General features: G+C 40.3%; 1 protein-coding gene across 1 annotated transcript; it reads left to right on the top strand.

The window, feature by feature from the left end:
- Positions 1–19,139: 19,139 nt before the first annotated feature.
- LOC122662924 lies at positions 19,140–20,308 on the top strand. Its single transcript, XM_043858625.1, has 2 exons — positions 19,140–19,677; positions 19,806–20,308. Exons 1-2 carry the CDS (start codon positions 19,140–19,142, stop codon positions 20,306–20,308), a joined length of 1,041 nt encoding a protein of 346 aa, XP_043714560.1.
- Positions 20,309–21,340: the final 1,032 nt, after the last annotated feature.

Raw genomic sequence — 21,340 nt, 5'->3', positions numbered from 1 at the left:
CTGAGGTTGAGGACATTGAGATCTGGAAAGACTGACTCCATGTCGAAAGGGAACACTTCCCTTCTTGGAGTTCTCCATGCTAAATCTGGCCAAGACTTTGTCTATATAGGTTGCCTGTGACAAGCCTAGCATCCTTTTCTGGCGATCTTTCATGAGTTTGATCCCAAGGATAAAGCTAGCTTCACCAAGGTCTTTCATCGAAAATGTTGTGGATAACCACTGTTTTACTGATGAAAGAAAACCTACATCGTTACCAATCAACAATGTGTCATCTACGTATAGAACAAGAAAACATACTACCCTCCCACTGATCTTCTTGTAAACGCATGGTTCATCCATGTTTTGATAAAAACCAAACGATTTGATTGATTGATCAAACCTGATGTTCCAGCTCCGGAAGCCTGCTTCAGTCCATAAATGGACCTCTGCAATTTGCACACCTTTCTTTCTTCCTCCAAGGAAGAGAACCCCTCTGGCTGTTCCATGTAGATTTTCTCTTGCAGGAACCCATTCAGAAATGCAGTCTGCACATTCAGATCTTATAATCAAAGTGTGCGGCGATAGCCAATAAATCCTGATGGATTTTATCATCGCCACTGGTGAAAAGGTTTCCTCATTGTCTATACCCTCTTTTTGGGTGTAGCCCTTTGCCACTAGTCTCGCTTTGAATCTTTCAACCTTTTCATCTGCGCCCTTCTTCCTCTTGAAGATCCATTTACATCCAATTGGCTTGACGCCAAGTGGTGGATTGACTAGAGTCCAGACCTTGTTGGAATGCATCGAATTGATTTCAGAGCGCATTGCCTCCAGCTACCTAGTGGCATCAACATCCTTTAGAGCCTTAGAGTATGTCATCGGATCATCATCCGATTCAACCGATACCATGTGGAACTCTTCCACAGTTTTCTCTTCGGTTAGAAGAGTAAGCCTGGTGGGTGGTCTAATAGTCCTCCCACTGCGTCGAGTTTCTTCATGTGTTGGTATTTCAATAGGTATGCCAATTGGTCTCACTTCAGGAAGTGACGTTTCTGAGCTATCTGATAGCTCTTTAATGAATACTGGTTCGGACCTCTGGGTCATCATTTCTTCCTCCAAAAATATGACATGTTTACTTACAATGATCTTCTGGTCAACTGGGTCATAGAAATAATAGCCTATCGTGCCTTTGGGGTAGCCTATGAAATGGCATCTTGAAGTCCTGGATTCCAACTTGTCTGTCTGTTGCTTTCGCACATGTGCTATGTAACCCCATACCCTAAGGTGTTGAATACTGGGCTTTCGCCCTTTCCACAGCTCAAAGGGTGTTTTGGCTATAGACTTTGATGGAACCCTATTCAAGATATATATTGTCGTCTCTAAAGCGTACCCCCAGAAAGAAAGAGGCAGCTCACAATAAGTGAGCATTATCCGGACCATATCTAATAGGGTCCTATTGCGTTGTTCGGATACATCATTTTGTTGTGGTGTGCCTGGATTAGTTAGCTGACTAACTATCCCTTGGGATATGAGATGATCTTTAAACTCATTCGATAGATACTCCCCTCCACGATCTGATCGTAAGGACTTGATGCGTTTATCGAGCTATCTTTTGACCTCGATTTGGAATTCTTTGAATTTATCAAAGGCTTCCGATTTCCTACACATCAAGTATATGTAACCATATCTAGAGTAATCATCGGTGAATGTGATAAAGTAGTCATACCCATATCTCGCTTGTATGTTTATGGGTCCACACACGTCAGTGTGTATTAACTCTAACAAATCCATGGCTCTAGTACTTTTATTGCTAAAGGGTTTCTTGGTTATTTTGCCCTAAAGGCATGACTCACAGGTTGGGAATGGTTCCACCCTCAGACTCTCTAAGGGTCCATCCCTCACCAATCTACTAATTCGATCCACATTAATGTGACCTAATCTTAGATGCCAGAGATATGTTGAGTTCACTGGAGCTGCTTTCCGTTTCAGATCAACATTTGAAATAACATTCGTTCTAATAGGACAATCTAGAAAATACAAACCACTTTGCATATATCCGGATGCCACAAAGGAATTATTAAAACGAATAATTAACTTAGAATTAAAAGAAAAACTATATCCGTCCAAAACAAGTTTTGAAACTGAAATTATCTTCCTCTTGAAAGAGGGTACATAATAGCAATCCTTTAAAACTAAACATGCAGAACTAAAATTTAAAATAAAAGTTCTCACAGCCATCGCCATGGTCTCAGCTCCAGTGCCCATCCGAAGATGCACCTCATTTCTTTTCAGGTTCTTTGTCTCCTTGAACCCTTGCAAATCATTGCAAATGTGAATAGTGGAACCACTATCCACCAACCAACAATTGGTCGGTTCAAAAGACAAATTAGACTCATAAAGAACATGAACATCACATGTACCTTCTTTAGCAGTCTCTGTTTCATCCGGCTTCTTGTCTTTCACAGTAGCCAGATAAGCACGACAGTTTCTTTTCTAGTGACCCTCATTCTTGCAATAGATGCACTTGCCTTTGCCTTTATTGCCAGACTTCCCACCCTTGGGTTTCAGGGTCTTACCCTTACTTCCCTTTTTCTTCTTCTTCCCACTTGAAGAAGGCTTTGCCTCAGTGGCATTGACCTCATCCTTGTCCTTTTTCAAGGACACTTCAGCCTCTACCAGTGCATTAGCAAGCTCGTTAAGCTCCATCTCCTTATCGGACATCCTGTAGGACATCTTAAAGGGTGCATAGGCAGAAGTGAGTGACGCTAAGATCACATCGGTCTTATATCGTAGGCTGAATTTAGTCCCCATGGATTCCAGTTTTTCAAACAGATTGATCATTTCATTACATGAACCATTACTGGAGTCCCCTGGGACATCTTGGTGTTGTGGATTTGACTCACCACATCAGAATGGGAGTGTGTCAACTGCCTGTTGAACAATTCAGCAAGCTTATCCATCTTACCCCCAGCAATGCGTATATCCTTGGCCGAGTTGAGAACTGACTTTTTCAACGATCCTAGGATATAAAGTGATGCCTTGGAATCCCTCATGAGGAACTCCTGCATCTCTTCATTTGCCTCAAAATCATTTGGGTCAGGTTGAGGAGGAACTTGTTCATCAAGAACTGTGTATAGTCCTTCAGCAGTCAGGAGCAATTTAATGCTCCGGTACCAATCGACATAGTTTGTACCATTAAGTTTGTATTCGCTAATGAGTGTCAAAAGGTTGGAATTAACGATAGCCGTCGTATAATTATCTACACATGTACAAGTAAAAACCACATGCTAATTAACAACCATTGAAATTAAAAATGAGCACACACACATCAATGGTCTTTCATGATTTGGGTTTCCCTCATAACCCAAAAGATGAATTGGATACCTACAACCCTTGTATGCATAACTTACCCTGTCGGGAGTCATTATACACACCATGGTAGTGGGGACTAAGCTGTTCGGCTCATGGGCTTCTAATATTTTTGGCCACCTGGGTGCCATGTCCAGATCCTGTCGGCTGACATACACCAAAGTCATGTACTTACCTATTGCATTAGTTAGAATCATGGAATCATGAAAAATGGCCCACTGTCGTAGTGCCTTCTCACTATCCATACTCTAACGTATCTAGATAGAGATAAATATAGATAAGTATGTGACAGTGGTCCTGGCAATGTCCTGTCGGCGTATGCGGGGCATATCACACAATCTCTACATTTATCTTCAATAGAAGGTCATGGACATGTCTACCGATTAAGACTAGTCCATATCATACATGTATTATGATTAAAGAGGGATTAAACAACTGTCACATACATTGATAGATTTAAACAACATAATTAATCAACATTAATTAAAACTGATTATGGGATGGCGGCATTTTTATCAGAAGCAATTAAAGAACCCTCCCAATAAAAATAAAACTAATAACTTTGGGTGCATTTATCATGCCATGGATGCCACGCCTCGATCATCTCCCCCGCCCGATCACGTCTTCAAAGTAGGTGACTTGCATCTCCATAAGCTTTGAGCGCCTTATGTGGATCACCATCAACATGCCCTAGGAGTCCTAACTCCTCTAAAATTACAATGGGAACCTAGAAAAAATTCTATACACTTTCATTTCCATAATAATAAAGAAACCCCGCATGGAGAAACCAACCCACCATTTGGGCTGCCCATGGGGTGGAGTACATTTGTTTATAAAAAAGATAGGGGGGAGAGAGAAAGAGAGAGAAGCATCACATCCACCCATAACCCCATGTATCACATACATAAATAATCCATCCATTTATTAGAATGTCATTCCCATAATCACATCATAATATAATTTTATGCATGGGCATTAAAGCAAGTAAACTAATAAAAATTACATGGATTCCTTCAATCATTGACCACGACATCACATGTGATAACAATTTTAATTGCAAGTGGGTGAAGGGAAGGATCCCTTCACCCATCTTCTTCCTTCCAAAAACAAAACAAATTAATAAAAATTCTGTTTTGAAAATTCTGCTTTTTTTTTTTATTTTAATGTTAAACTGGAGGGGAAACAAGGGGGTGCATGCAGCCCACATGCGCAGGTTGCAGGCACTCCCTGCGCAGCCTTTAGGCCCAAGGCCCACGGGTAGCAGCCAACGGACAGCAACTGCAGGCCGTAAGCTTGCTGTCCGCAGGCAACAACCCTTATATAGGCGACGCACATGGGCAAGAACAAGGGGGAGGGCGTGCGCAGAGGCTTGGCAGCGTGCGCTCCCCCCCCCCCCCCCCCTCCACATAAAATCATGGTAAAAAATATTTAAATAAAAATCAATAACATACATGGATACATATTTCAATAATTGTAAATAGCAAATTGCAACCAAATCCATCATCACATGGGTAGGTTGTTACACTAACAACCTTGTAACTACCCATGTGCACATGGGAAGGTTGTTATAACAACCATAATTTAACCACCCATGTGTAACTTGGATCCCACACATGAAAATCATATTAAACTATTAATTATTCAATATTCATGGGTGGGAAAGGTGGCTTTGATACCACACTGTTGGTCAAACAACGGTCTAGGGATCAAACCATGGTTCCCATAGGGAACCAATTATCAACCAATTAGGGTATTGCACGCCCTGGGTTATCCCATGGTGTCCCATGAGTGCCCCATTTTAATTTTAGGGTTTTCCATGGTCTCCCATGGGAACCCTGGTACATCCCTAATAGGGTTTCTCCTTCCCTCATTTGTCCCACACAATTATAGGACACATTAGGGACAGAGAAAATACATCTCTAGTCATCACATGGCAAGAGGGATCCATCCCATACTCGAATGCGCAACGAAAATAAATTGATTCGAGTTTCTTTCGCATCCCATAAATATTAATAACCAATAAACTGAAGGAATTAATAAAAAAACTGCTAACCTGGTGAGCCTCAAGTGTTGCTCCTCCAATAGATAGTGGTTCTTCCTCCAGTGAGCGCTCCAAGCAAACAGATCTGAGCCTCCAATGGTGCTACCAAGGTTCTTCAAGCCAAACACAGATACTCTCAAATTCTCCAGCACAGATCTAGGGTTTCACAAACCCTAACTCTCAATTGCAGTAGAGAGAAAAATAGAAGAAGAAGAAGAGAGATCACAAGAGGGAGTGACCAAAACTTAGGAGAGAGGGGGCTAGGCTGAAACATGGAGCACTGCCCCCCCTCCTGTGTTTTTTGATCCTTTTATAGATCTAGGGTTTTAATTAAACCCTGAATGGATTACTTTAATCCCAGTGAGAGTCTGTCTCTCTCTCTCTCTCTCAGTTTGGCAGTTCTGTTTAAACTCAAAGTGCTTCTAAAAGGGGAAGAAGCACAATCTAATAGGGAAAGTATTAATTAGCTACTTTATTTAATTATTAATGGATAATTATGATTAGCACCAATTCCATTAATTAAATAAAGAACCAATTAAATTAGCAAATTCTAAATAACTCCCTATATGATGACTATTATCATATACAACCCACCCACTAATCAACACCATCATTATGGAATCTAGGGCACGTACACAAGTACTGCCAAACCCCAATCCATATTACAAGTCCATATATGAGCATCTGATCGGGTCCCGCAAAACTCGATAAAATACTTTGTTCAAATAATTATAAATAATGTATCATTTTATGTACAATAGATTTTTGCAAAACCATTTCTAAAATGGCATTGGATCCAGATTCTGATCCGACCATGCACAGACAGTCTCTATCTTGGTGTTCCCCAATCGGGCAATGGTGACCATATTGGATAACTCCTTCACTCACAAAGTGGTCATGCATTCCCAGAACACCGGCTTTGACTCGCTTGAATCTTAGTCATTGATGAAGCAAAGAATGCGATCACACTTTGCAGTGATAGGGTTCCCTCAGGTACAGGGTGTTGGTGACACATGTCTATCCCTTCCTACATCTGACAGTAATACATGAGGGAATCGACAAAGTAAATTCTTCGCCAATGCACACATCAAACATGTGAGTGCTCGCATTCGTACCCTGACATCACATGTCTAGGCATACCCAATGCGACGATCATATGATAAGGGTGCCCAACCCAAACCCTAGTCGTGACTACCATTTTAAGTAAAACTTACGGACACATAATGCTCAACAAGTTTATATTGCATGTGACAATATTAAACTAAAATGTATAAATGTTCAATACAAAGGTGAACCGGGTTGAACCGGACCGAACCAGGTTTGATGGACACACACTTGTCCAATAGATGCAGGGAGCAGGGAAAGCACTTAAGACGGAAACCCTGCTCCTTCAGAGATTAAATTAGCAATGGATGACCTCTTGGCCAGGATAGGTGGAGGAGAAAGCGCATAATGAGATAAGCACAACGGCTGAGAGGGTAACCATCGTTCTGTCCAAAAGAACGTGCTAGCACCATTTCCCACTTTCCTTACCACCATTTTCTCCAATGAGGGAATTACGCGAGAAATGCTATTCCATATCCTGGAGCCCTTCTTTAATTGAATACTAGAGTCGAAGAAAGACAACTTAGGAAAGTATTTGACACGTAGAACCTGGGACCAAAGAGATTGAGGGTCAGAAATTATAAGCCATCCAAGCTTCAACAGGAGAGCAGTGTTGTGGTGTTTCGCCTTGCGAAAACCCAGGCCACCTTGTGATTTTGGGAGACACATTTTGTCCCAGGCAATCAATGTATGGGTTTTCTTGGTCTCCAAATTCCCTAAGTAGCTACCATCTATTGCTCCACCATTCCCACATAAGACATCAAAGCTCACCGTTGTTGCTGTTACTCTAAAGAATTGTAAGCTGACCATGAAGAGGGAAAATTTCTAAGACGATTTGGGAGACAAAACGGGTTCTAAACTAGGGTTCTTCGTCATCATTACAGCAGCAGAAGTAACTGTTATCTTGCATTGGAGCTGAGGTTTGTCATGAATAGAGGGAGTCAGAACAATAGCCAGCGTAAGCTTGGGCTTGAGACAAGTTACCATTGTTGATCAAGTTGTTGCCGTGTTGTTCTGAAACACAGTGGTGGTGTTCTTGCATTGGCCCATCAAGAAGCTAATGTTGTTTGATGCTGTAGTTATCATTATTGAGGGTAATGCCATTGTTAATGGGAAGGACTGCATCGTTGGGATCCGGATCCTCTACTTCCATCCTACTTTCATGCCCTCTGAGAGCGCCACTTGGCGTGACTCATATCCAATGGTCGACATCAGCAAAATTCAATTATTTTTTAAAATCACCATGACATGTTTGAAGCACCTTAAATCCCCACTCAAACCTGTTCAACCTCACTCAAACCAAACACAACCTACCCTTAAACCAAACTACGGTTCAAAGAATTCAAACAAAAATCCCCAAATAGGGTTTGCTTTTTCTTCTCTTCTTCTTCCCAAAAACGCAAAGCAGAGCAAGCTCCATCCATCCATCATTCTTCTCTTCTTCTTCCCAAAAACGCAGAGGAGAGGAAGCTCCATCCATCGTTCTTCTCTTCTTCTTCCCAAAAGACGCAGAGCAAAAGAATAGCTAAACCTCAGAGCACCATGATCGAACATCTCGGCCGAACTCAGGAAGCTCTCCTCCTCATCTTCCGAAAACTCAGAGCTCTTCTATAAGTTTTTTTTTTCATTTTACTCCCTCTCTGTGGATTTTTAATTTTTTTTCTTGCAATCTCGATCCTGTACTCATGGTTTTCTTCCTTCAAACCCTAATGCTTGTGTTCAGTGCCCTTCTTAGGTAGGATTTCACTGAGGTGTTGCCATGTTGTTGTGCTCTATTCTAAAACTCTTTATTATTTTTATTTGATTTCTGTTTCGTTGTTGAGATCTTCATTTAGGACCCTCTCCCTCTCACTAGTAGTTCTTTGTTCATCTTGGGTAGGGCAGTTTGCTATCAACTATTGCCATTGAAACTTCTTAGAGGACATGGAAGTAGTTGGAAAGAAACAACATGATAGTATTAAGCCGAATAATTAGGCCAATAGTACAGACAATCGATACTAAGATTAAGACACAAAAAATTGTAGTAGAAATTTACATACCTCAAATGTATTGGACATGCTTTAACGGAAATTTTCTGTCAGGATAAAGACAAGACAAGAAATGATATTTGGCACTTGCATCTAAACTCTGCCCATCTTCTTGAAAGAAAAACAAATGTTCACATCAGTGTCAAAATTTAAATGTTTTGGTTTAAAATTGAAGTTACCATACTTGGGAGTATGTTGAAGACTTGAACAAGAAGTACTAATTATACTAGATTAATGCATATATAATATCACTATAAACTAAAACATATATAATAGAAAAGCTTTGAGAATGCAGGAGTCGACAGAATAGACTCAATAAGTACTTCAATATTTAGAAATAAAGTGAAACCTCTGATTCCCCCATACCCATATCTCTCTCTCTCTTCTTTTTCAGTGATTCATCATCTTAACACAACTTTGCTAGTTTCTTTGTATCTATTTGGTTTGAGAAGTTAAATATGTCTGATATGCTGGTCCTTAACGTTCTATTTCTTTACATTAGAATTATCTAGACATTCCCTGAAAATATAAAACTTTGTATTTGTAAGCATATGTTTGTACCTGTCATCCTTATAATTTTTTATGTAGTTACTCTTGTTGCACATGTCTATGGATTGTAGTAGGTTGTTGCCTGGTCAAATATGTCCAACCCAGTGATTTCACCTATTAATAATAGTGCTGAAGATGTGTATGTTGAGGACATACCTCGGATTGGCATGACTTTCGAATCCGAAAATGATGCGTATGACTTTTATAACCAGTATAGTAGAATGGTTGGTTTTAGTATTAGGAGAGATCATGCACATAAGAGCAAGGATGATCCAACAATCATTAAACAGAGGAGATTTGTATGTAATAAACATGGACATCAAAAAAAGGACAAGAGAGATATGCTTATGAAGGAACTTCATGCAGAAACCAGAACCGATTGTCTTACAAGATTGTGTATAACTAGGTTGAAAGATGGTTAATACGAATGTAAAGATTTTTTTGATGACCACCACCATGAACTGCATACACCATCTACTACTCATTTGATGTGGTCTCAGCGCAAAATCTCAAATGTAGATGCCTATGGAATAGATTTGGCTGGTGATTCCGGTATCAGGCCCCAGGCCACTTTTGATTTAATGGGCATGCAAGTAGGTGGTAGCAAAAACTTAGGTTACACCAGACAAGATCTTCAGAATTACTTTCGAACCAAACGTCAGCGTCATCTGAAGCTGGGAGTTTGCTATCATATTGTTGTAATATGGAAAATGGGAGAATGATTTATATCAATGTGACACACAACCCACTTTATTTATAATAACAAAAAGAATATTCTAGAAAAAGTACAAGACAAAAATATCCCCATAAGATAAAATTACCCTGGTACCCATATTACAACACTCCCCCTCAAGTTGGTGCATAGATATTAATCATGCCCAACTTGCTAACAATAGAACTAAACAACTTAGTACCCAAACCCTTGGTAAAAACATCAAGAAGTTGATCATCTGAAGGAACAAAGGTATTGCATACTTGACCATTGTCTAGCTTCTCCTTGATGAAGTGCCGTTTTATCTCCACATGCTTTGTTCTATCATGATGAACATGATTATGAGGAATGCTAATTGCAAATTTACTATCAGAGTACAATCACATTGGCATCTCAACCTGAATTCCAAGATCTTGCAATAACCCTTGGAGCCAAAGAACTTCACATATACCTTGACCCATTGCCCTAAACTCAGCCTCTGCATTGGATCAAGCTACAACTGTCTGTTTCTTACTCCTCCAAGTGACAAGGTTGCCTCCCGCATAAGTACAGTAGCCCAAAGTGGAACGTCTATCATCTAGAGAACCAGCCCAATCAATATCAGTATAGGTTTCAACCTTCATGTGACTATAACGAGAAACAGAAATCCCATTTCTAGGAGCAGCCTTCAAATGCCTCAAAATTCTATAAACTACATCCAAATGAGTAGAGTAGGGATCATGCATATATTGGCTTACCAGACTAACTACAAAGGCAATGTCTAGGCGAGTATGAGACAGATAAATAAGTCTCCCAACTAATCTTTGGCACTGCTCCCTATTCACTGGCTCCCCTTCTATAGACCAGAGATGACAATTCGGTTCAACTGGAGATTCAGCTGGCTTACACCCAAGCATACCTGTCTCGGTCAAAGGATCTATAGTATACTTTCTTTGAGATAGAGAGATTCCTTTGTTGGAGTAGACAACCTCAATACCCAGAAAGTACCTAAGGCTTACCTAGGTCTTTTATTTCAAACTCAGTGCCCAAGAATTTCTTCAATGACTCAATCTCCTCCTGACTACTCCCTGTGATGATTATATCATCCATATACACAATTAGCATAGTCTAATCCTCATAATGAATAAAGTGTGATCTCCATTGCTTTGCTTGAACCCAATGGAGATCATGGCTTTGTGAAATCTTCCAAACTATACCCTAGGAGATTGCTTGAGCCCATATAAAGCTCTATTGAGCTTGCAAACCTTTCCCTGAGTCTTATGGGAATCAAAACTAGGAAGAATGTCCATGTAGACTTCTTTAGCCAATTCACCATGCAAAAAAGCATTTTTTACATCAACCTGAAATATATTCCATCCCTGATTGACAGCATATGACAGGAGCACTCTCACAGTATTCATCTTGGCCACTGGAGTAAACGTCTCCTGATAGTCAATTCCATAAGTCTGGGTAAAACCTTTCGCCACAAGCTTATCTTTATATCTCTCAATGCTCACATCAGCTTTATGTTTCACTACAAATACCCATTTGCACCCTACAACTTTCTTTCTAGGTGGTAGCTGAACCAAATCCCACATATTATTTTTGCTTAGGGCTCTCATCTCTTCCTCCATAGCTTCTTTCCAGTCTGAGTGTGCCACTGCTTCCTGCCAAGAGTTAGGGATGGAAACAGAGGACAAAAGGGTAACAAAAATCTGGAAAGTAGGAGACAAAGAGTCATATGAGACAATAATAAATATGGGATGATGAGTACAACTATGTTTACCTTTCCTAACAGTAATAGGAAGGTCCAAAGTAGGATCACTGACTGGGATAGATAATTGCTTACCAGAGAGAACATGGTTGATAGGATCTAGAACCGTTTCAGTCAATTGAGTAGGAGGGATGGTAGTAGGCCTGAGCTGCTCTTGCTTCCTCTTTCTAGCATATATTTTAGTTTGCTTTTCCCCCAGAACCTTCTTTTCTCGAACTGGCTGAATTGTGGTTTCCACAAGAATAGGAGTATTCTCTCCCTAAGGAGGAACCACATTTGGACTTTGCTCTTATTCCTGATTAGTAACACCATCCTTAAGAACTTCCTCTTCTTCCCATGGCAGCCCCATAGGAGGAATACACTGAAGGACCTCTACACTTGGAACAGACTCCCCCTGAAGAGGGACGGAGTAGAAGGGGACAGATTCTTGAAAGACGACATCCATAGAGACAAAAGCTTTCCTAGAAGAGGGATGATAACATTTATAACCCTTTTGGGTTGTAGAGTATCTAAGGAAAATACATTGGGGACCCCAGAGATCTAATTTCCCATGGACATGATGATTGCAAACAAAAGCAACACACCCAAAAATCTTAGGAGGAACAAGAAAAGTAATTGTACCAAGAAGAGTTTCCAATGGGATATTGTTACCCAAAACACGAGAGGGCATCCGATAAATAAGAAATGCAGTTGTAGCAACGACATCCCCCAGAAACGAACATGCACATTCATGGAAAAAAATAAAGACCTAGCTACCTCAAGGAAATGGCGATTTTTCCTCTCTGCAACCCCATTTTGAGGTGGAGTATTAACACAAGAGGTTTGATGAATAAATCCATGAGCTAAAAAATAAGACTGAAAAATCCCCAAAGTGTACTCAGTGCCATTGTTAGGCTGAAGCATTCTGAATTTGGCATCGAACTGAGTACGGACCATATTATGAAAATTCTAAAAAACGTGAAACACATCACTTTTCTGTTGCAATAAATAAAACCAAGTAGTTCTACTATAGCATTTCATAAAATTCACAAACCAAAGATAACCAGAAGAAGAAACAACACGGGCAGGGCCCCACACATCAGAATGAATTTAACTAAAGGAAACTAAACTCCATTTATCAGAAATAGGATAGGTATGTCTGGTTTGCTTTGCAAGAATGCAAGAATCACAATGAAAGTTGTTCAAATTACAAGCCTTAGAAAATTCAAGAAATAAAGTTGCAAGAGTTCTTAAAGGAGGATGTCCTAATCTATGATGCCAAGTCTACAAATCAACAAGAGCTTTAAAAGAAGAGCCTGGAAGAGAAGCCACAGTAGATAACGCCGTAGGAGGATGCTCCAACAGGTACATGCCACCTTCCATCCTACCACATGCAATCGTATTGCCCATCTCCAAATCTTGAAACACACAATGAGAGGGAAAAAATGACTTTACAATTCAGCTCACGAGTAATACTACTAATAGATAACAGATTAGTGGAAAAATTTGGAACATGGAGAACAGAAGACAATGACATAGAAGGAGAATATTTAATAAGGCCTTTCCTATAAATTGGAGAAAAAGAACCATTGGCAGCTCGAACTTTATTATTTCCAGCCAAAGGAGAATAATGGGAAAAATAGGAAGGGTAACCAGTCATGTTATCAGTAGCTCTAGAGTCAATAATCTAAGGAACTTGGTTACTGGAGGAGCTATGACAACAAAACCAAAAGGGCTGGCAGAAGAGGAGGCAACAGTGGCAGAGGCAACACTGGCATGGGTTTTGGTGCTGAAGTCTGAGTCTCAAGCCTAGACATCAAATGGCGTAGGTTGGTCAGCTCCTTAGAAGAGAGAGTTGCATCCGAAGAATCATCCTCAGTAACAGATTGATGGGTAACAGTGCCCTCAGACCATGGCTGACCCCGCCCACAAGATTCGGGTGGCGACCATGTAGTTTCCAACACCTATCCTTGGTATGATGCTCCTTACCACAATAGTCACACTTAACAGGAGGGTGACCAGATGGAGCAGCAGGACCATGATTCTGGATCCCAGGTGAGGCTGCAGAGGGGGTTAGAACTCCTTTAGATGGAGCCGTATAGAGGGCAGCACGCTCCATGGTGGAGGGTGCACTATAGCCTCACACCGGCTTTCTTTAGAGGCCATAATTGCTTAGGCATGTGCAAGAGAAGGAAATGGATCCTTATTCAAGACATGAGCATAGATTGGATCATACTCCATATTTAGCCCCACCAAAAAATCATACACCTGAAGCTTTTCTTCCCATTGGCGGTAAGCAATAGTGTCAGCCTAACAGGTAGCAGTAAACTTCCCATAGAAATCCAAGGTCTGCCAAATACCCCGTATAGCATTATAGTACTTGCTAAGAGTAAGGTCCTTCTGTTCCATCTTATGAATCTTCCGACGGAGTTCATAGCACTGGGCAGCATTACCAACCTTAAAATAGGTTTCTTTGGCAACACTCCATACATCGACAACAATTTCCAACAAAAGATAACTCTCAGAAATAACATTATCAATCAAACTAAGAAGAAGCGACATTACAAGGTACTCATCAAGATCCCATTTATCGTGGGCCTTCCCTACAGCAGTTGGATGAACAGAGGTACCCGTCAGATGGCCAGTCAGACCACGGGAACCAACAACAAGCAAAATAGACCTTGACCACATGAGGTAATTATTGCCGTCAAGTTTAACAGAGTTATTCTGGAAGGTAGGGAAATCCTTTTCACGGTGCACAGAGGACCCTCCTTGTCCAGAAGAAATGGCAGAATTTTCTTCATCAGACATGACTGTAGAGAAAGGTAAAAAAAAATTATAAGGCTTCACTCAATGAAACAGCACATAAAAGAAAGCTCCAAGAAAAGTAGGAGATTTAAGGCATAGGAGAAAGCAAAGAGCCCTTGGTGGGATACACTCACCACCAAGGGAGGCTGAAAGAGAAAGGCAGGGAAGAAGACCCTTGTGGCTTAGGCTGTAGAGGCGGAAAAGAAAAAAAGAAGGTGGAAAGAGAGGTGGGGGGAAAAACAAAAGGAAAAAGTGGGGAAGGTGGGGCGGTGGGCTCACAAGAAGAGAGAGAGAGAGAGAGATGCGAGAGGAGAGAGAAGAGGCGGAAGGGGTGGTGGAGGCAGAAGTGGTGGTGGTGCTGCTACGGTGGTGGTGCTGTGATTGGGTGAGAGGCGACTATTTTTTTTTCTCCACATGACCCCAAACCCGAAACCCTAGGTCAATTTTCCCTTGCTCTGGATACCATGTTGTAATCTGGAAAATGAGAGGATGACTTGTATCAATGTGACACACATCCCACTTTATTTATAATATTAAGAAGAATATTCTAGAAAAGAGTACAAGATAAAAATATCCCCATAAGATAAAATTACCCTTGTACCCATATTACAACACATATTTTAAAAGCTAGACAGGGAACAACTCTTCTGTTGCATACTCTTTGCAACTGGATAATAAAGAACAGATAGCAAATATATTTTGGCCAGATCCGAGGATGCTCATTGACTATGCACTGGTTGGGGATGTTATCTTCGACACTACATTTTGCACAAACAAAGAGTACATACTGTTTGGTATTTTTGCAGGATTCAACTATCATAGGGGTGTGACCATATTTGGAGATGCACTATTATATGATGAAATAGTTGCTTCCTTAAAATGGTTGTTTGAGACATTCATGGAGGCTCATGGACAAAAGAAGCCCATAACCATTTTTACTGATCAAGAAGCTGCAATGGCAAGGGAAATAGGTGAGGTTTTACCTGATACATGACACAGATTGTTACATCTGCACCCGGGTTTGCTATTTATTTATAATTTCTTTCCCTTGTGATGTGTAGATACTGCTGCCATGTACGTCGGGGAACTGTTTTCACTGGTGGTTAAACCAAGTTATAAGATCGTTGATCAGTTCACGGGTCTGCCTGTCCAAGAGAGATTCCTCAATCAGCAGTGGGGGAGATCTATCGATGGTGATTTTGTCGACCATCCTCCTAACACGAGCCCCTGGAGTACCGGAAGGCGTTTCCTGTGTCCCCACACTTAGACACCTCACTCAATGATGAGCTTAGCATCGCGGTCAAAAAATTCTTCAGGATCGCGAAGGACACGTCGTGACAGTCGAGGGGGTAAGTTACTACCCTAAAGTATGCTAGTGTACCCTCCCCTCGATGGCCTTGAAGTGTGTGCCAAAGCCTAACTACTTTCCTTATGTTTCTGCCCTTACAGCAGCGACGGAGTCACAAACAGACTCACAAGACTGGTTCCGTCCGTGCTGTTTCAGACTTTTGTGTCAAATCTGACCCTAACTGGTTAGGAATTTTGAATGAAGGATAGGAACCTCTGGTCAATCATCCAAACACCCTGTGGAGCATCACTCTAGTAGTTGAACCATTGAGGATGACCTCCTACATACTTGCAAGAAGGTGGATTGTAGGTCCATGCTGCTATACTGCACACTGCATGATGTACAACTTGGATCCCAGGTATTTTCTCTCCTCTCCATAAATGTGGGGCCCACACCTAGAAAGATGTGTATTGGACCCTGGGTAAGATGTAGGTGCAAGGCCCAAGCCCTGGGTCAAGCCCCTGTGCAAGCACAGTGAAATTACAACCTTGTTGTATTCTCTGGATGATGCACTGGGTGATTCACCTATCACCCAATGAATCACCTAGAGTGGTTAAAATCATTATTTTAAACTCCAGACAAGTGGGGACCACCCATACAGACCATGGACACCCTCTAGGGGTAAGATGTAGGTGCAAGGCCCAAGCCCTGGGTCAAGCCCCTGTGCAAGCACAGTGAAATTACAACCTTGTTGTATTCTCTGGATGATGCACTGGGTGATTCACCTATCACCCAATGAATCACCTAGAGTGGTTAAAATCATTATTTTAAACTCCAGACAAGTGGGGACCACCCATACAGACCATGGACACCCTCTAGGGGTAAATGGGAGTCTTGGGAACCATTACATACCCTTGGACCCCTGTGGACCCCACCAGAGTGGCCAGAATGGCCCAGAATCAGTTTGAAGAATGCATTTTGGAGTATGGGGCTGGCAGCCAAAAAGGCCCTAGTCATGGTTGGCCTATAAATAGAAGGGGCCCAGCCCAAAATAAGACCCTACACTACTCATATCGTGGAGGAGAGAAGGGAGAGGAAAACAAAAGAAAAAGGAGAGAGAAAAGAAGAAGAAGGGAGGGAGAAGAAGAGGAAGGAAGAAGGAGAACCAGGGCAGGTCATCTAGCCCCTGATCCCAGCAGCTCACCATCTCTCAGGTATAAATCCATGCCCCTATATGTTGCTACTACTGTTCTCTGTTCTCTTCTATGGATCTTTGCTCTACTGAAGTGAAATTGGCCAAGGACAGCCCAGAACACCTGGGGGTTGCCTTGTACTGCCTCAGATCTAACATGCAAACCTATTGCATGGAAGATCTGAGTATTTTTCATGTATTTATTATGTTGTTTCATACCTGAGACCTTAGTTAGTAAGTACGCGTACCCGAACTTTTGAACGAATAATACTCCCGTCCCCACACTTTCTCGTATTTTTATAAAAAAATGCATTTTTTAACCGATCGAGTATTATACTCGTATAATTCGGGTATTATACGTTTTATACTTTTTAAGTTTTACCCTAATGTTTAAAAAAAAAAAAAAAAAAAAAAAAAAAAAGAAAAAAGATTAGAATTTTTTCACTATTTCACTCCAAAGTCCAACCCTAGAAGGCAACAGCAGCGGTAGCCCCCCTCCATCTCCAATCATCCTCCCCATCTCCGTTCAACAACTGCGATCGTCAAAGCTTCGACGGCAACGGCATCGGCGATGGCAGCGGTGACGTTTCTCCTTGTTTATTTCTTCTTCCACTGTTGTTCTTCGGAAGAACTTCTTCCACTGTGGTTAGTATCCCTTTCTCTATTTCCTATTGTTTGCTAATCAAATGAAAAATCACAAGTTCCAACTGCATCTCCATGGAAAATAGAAACGGGAAACCTTTTTGATTCTCAGTTTCTCACCACAATCCACATTCACCTATCCTCTGTTTCACTCTTATCTACAAGGATTAATTAATTTGGTAAACAGTAAGTTTCCCTATTTTTTTCCCTATGCTCATTTGTAGTTAATCACGTAATTTTCCCTATTTTTTTTTTAGCTTCAGTTATTGTGTTCTCGTTTTAAAATGCCTTGCAGGTCTCTTAATTTCTGTTTTATTCTTATTCTCAATTGTTTAAAATTGGAATTTTGTCAAAATCGAACCTCGAACTTCACTTTTGGTTGAAAATTCTCACCTTTTCCACTATGGTTTATACCATGGCTTACCATGGCCTCCTGGCCGGGTATGAGTGTATGATATGGGATGAGATCAAACAAATAGCAAAGAGATTATGTTCTGTTAATTTCACAGAAATTGAATGCTAGTATGGATGTCATTTTTTAGAGAAATAATATTCATGAATCATGCCAATTAACTAAATATCTAATTCACTCATCTATTTGTTTGCAATTTTTCTATCCAGTTATATTTATGGTTTAATGAATGTTTCCGTTTTGGCTCTTATTATCAAGAATCTTAGTTATTATTAAGGTGAGTTTGGTATTATAGAATTTTTCATTTTCTTATATATTCATTTATTTATTAGGTCACTAACAAAATATGGTTAAACAAAGAGATGATTTGTGGAAGTATGTAGAGGACTTAAAAGGCCGCTTCAAATGCAACTTTTGTAAAAAAGAGTATGCGGGGGGTATTTCAAGGGTCAAATACCATTTGTCTTGTCAAAAAGGGCATGATATTGGAATTTGTTGCAATGTGCCTGACGATGTACAAGCTGAGGCACTTTGTGCACTAAGTAAGAAAGCTAAGACTGGGGAAAGTTCTACTGCATGTAATGTCGGTTCTTCACAGAACCCCATAGAAATTGGAAGACAAACTGGTCAACTTTCAAGTGTCCAACAACCATCTGTCGATGCAATGTTTAAACAGAAAGATAAAGATGGAGTTGATGATGACATGGCTCAACATTTTATTTTGAATAACATTGCCTTCAATATTCTTCAAACCCCTTTTTTTCAACAAATGATACGTTATGTTGCTTGTTATGATCCAAGTTATAGTATACCTAGTTATTCTACATTGAGGACTAAGTTAGTGCAAAGGGCCAAGAAGAACGTTGAAGAATATGTTTCAACAGTTAAGGAGTCATGGTCTCTTTCAGGATGTATAATAATGTCTGATATGTGGACTAATATGAAGGAGCGTGCTTTTATTAATGTTATTGCATATTCACCCAAGGGGGCTGTTTTTCTCAAATCTTTTGAATGTTCTGATGCATCCAAGACGGGGTTATTTCTTAGAGACACACTTGAACCCATAATTGAAGAAATTGGGCCAGAGAAAGTTGTTCAACTTATCTCGATAATGCTTCCAACTATGGGGTTGCCATATCTTTAATAATGGAGAAATGTTGAGAAAGCACATATTTTATGTATAAGCATGGTTGAAACAAAGAGTTGAGAAAACCTTGCAAGATAAGGTTTGCATCTAACTTTTTGATGCTCAAGTCTATTCTTGAAGTTGAGGATTTTTTAAGAGTGATGGTAGCATCAGCAGAATGGAGGATATCAGCAGAATGGAGGATAAATAGGCATTGCAGGTCTGAATTGGGTGTGATGATCACTGAAATAATTCAGACTACAGAGTTTTGGCTTAATGGGAGGGATGTATATTCAATTTTAGAGCCTCTTATTATAGTTCTTCGCTTGGTTGATGGTGATGGAGCTACAAATCCTTTTTTGTATGAGGCAATGGAAAGGGCAAGAAATACTATTATACACCGTTGCAATAACAACCCAGCAAAGTATGAGAGGTTGTTGCAATTGTTTGATAGTAGAAAAGAGGCAAATATATTACATCCTGTGCAAGTTGCTGCTGCTTTTCTTAATCCTTGTCTAATGTATGAGGGAAAAATTTCATACAACCAGAATGATGTGCAAAGGGCAATGATCTATATCACAAAGAGCATGGTTCCTCCGAATGAGAAGAAACAATTTGGCAAAGAAATAAATGTTTATTTGGACAAAGAAGAAATGCTACTTCATGACCTCTCATTGGCAATGATTGATTGTCATCCACGTAAGTAAAATTTTGATGAATCTTTTGTTATTCTATGTTACATTTTTATTTCATTTCTTTTTAATTTTTTATAAATTTGGTAATGAATTTATTCTTCATTATTTCTTTGATCCTTTTTTTTAATGTAGGTGTATGGTGGAATTTGCATGGAAATTATGTTCCAATGCTTCAAAAAATTGCCATTCAAATTACAAGTCAACCTTGTAGTTCATCATCATGTGAAAGACATTGGAGTGCTTTTGAAGCAGTGCAAACCAAGAAAAGAAATAAACTCTCTCCTCAAATGTTGGAAGATTTGGTATATGTAAAGATGCATTCCCTTATGAAAGTCAAATCAAGGGAAATTGAAAAGTTTAGCAAGGAATCAATAAATTTAGATAAACTGCTTGAGATTCCAATGGATGAAGATGAAAATGGAGCTGAAGTTGAAGATGAGGAGGATGAAAGAATGGAAGATGATGCATATTGGCTTCATAGAGAACTTGGGATTGGAGAATATGCACGAGACAATGATAGTATTCAAACTTCAACATATCGTGGCACTCTAAGTCAGCTGCGCAATATCTCACAGACTCCTTTCACACATGGTTCAACTTCTGAGACACAAGAACCATTAGATATCAATGATTGATGGTTTCCTTCTTTATGACATGAAGGATTTGTTATTGTTAGAGACTATTTTATGGGACTTGTTCCTATTAGAGACTATTTTATGGGGTTTTCATGGTTCCAGAACACATTATGTCTTACTTTTTTTTATGTTTGATGAGATGTAATAGACTATTATATTGATATTTTATGGTTTAGAGACTACTTTATTGATATTTTGGTATGTTAAATGATAATCTTAGAGATGTAATATAGGATATTATATTATTGTGTTTGTTTTAGTTCATAAAATCATGATATTATTTTGTTTATTAGGTGGTGAATGCATGTTATATAATGAATATATGTCCTTTTTTTTTAAAGTATTATTGTCGTCTATGCCGTATTATACACATATTAAACGCGTATTGTATTATTACCGTATGCGTTTTATGAAGTCGGATTTTTTTAAAGTATTATTACCGTCTAGTCCATTTAATTGCTGTACGTATGCGTTCCCGTTCAATTGCCGTTCCCGAACTTACTAACTAAGCCTGAGATTGAGATCAGTCTATGTGCCTGATTGCACTGCCCTGTTGCACCCAGAACAGGCAGTCTGGGCTTGGATCTGTGCACACAGGCTTCTCTTTGCCTAGCCCTATGTTGTAACAACTTCCCACCACCATATTTTAGGTGGAATCATCCTTACATGCAGCCCAAAACGTGGCCTTAAGCTGAGACACAGCTGGGCAGCTGTTCTCTTAGCTGGCTGGACAGCTCCTGGCTGCCAAATGGTGGGCCTAGGCCATGGTCCATGTGGACCATTGGAATCCACTCTCCTGGGGGTCCACAACAACCCTACATGCATTGTGGATCGACCTAGGCATTGCCCATGCAGAAAAATCCCAGTTTAGGAGCCTGTTCACGCTTCGAACAGGCTCTGGGCGATGCATTGGGCGATTGCCCTATCACCCAGAGAATGGAAATGGGCTGATTTGATGTCCTGACTCTGTGGACCTACACCAGTGGGCCATGTACAATGTAAGGAGGTGGTAAATAATCAAAATACCCCTCC

Source organism: Telopea speciosissima, chromosome 5, assembly GCF_018873765.1.
Source record: "Telopea speciosissima isolate NSW1024214 ecotype Mountain lineage chromosome 5, Tspe_v1, whole genome shotgun sequence".
Taxonomy (NCBI): Eukaryota; Viridiplantae; Streptophyta; class Magnoliopsida; order Proteales; family Proteaceae; genus Telopea; species Telopea speciosissima.
The sequence above is the reverse complement of the archived record's forward strand: the minus strand, read 5'-3'. Positions and strand labels throughout refer to the sequence as shown.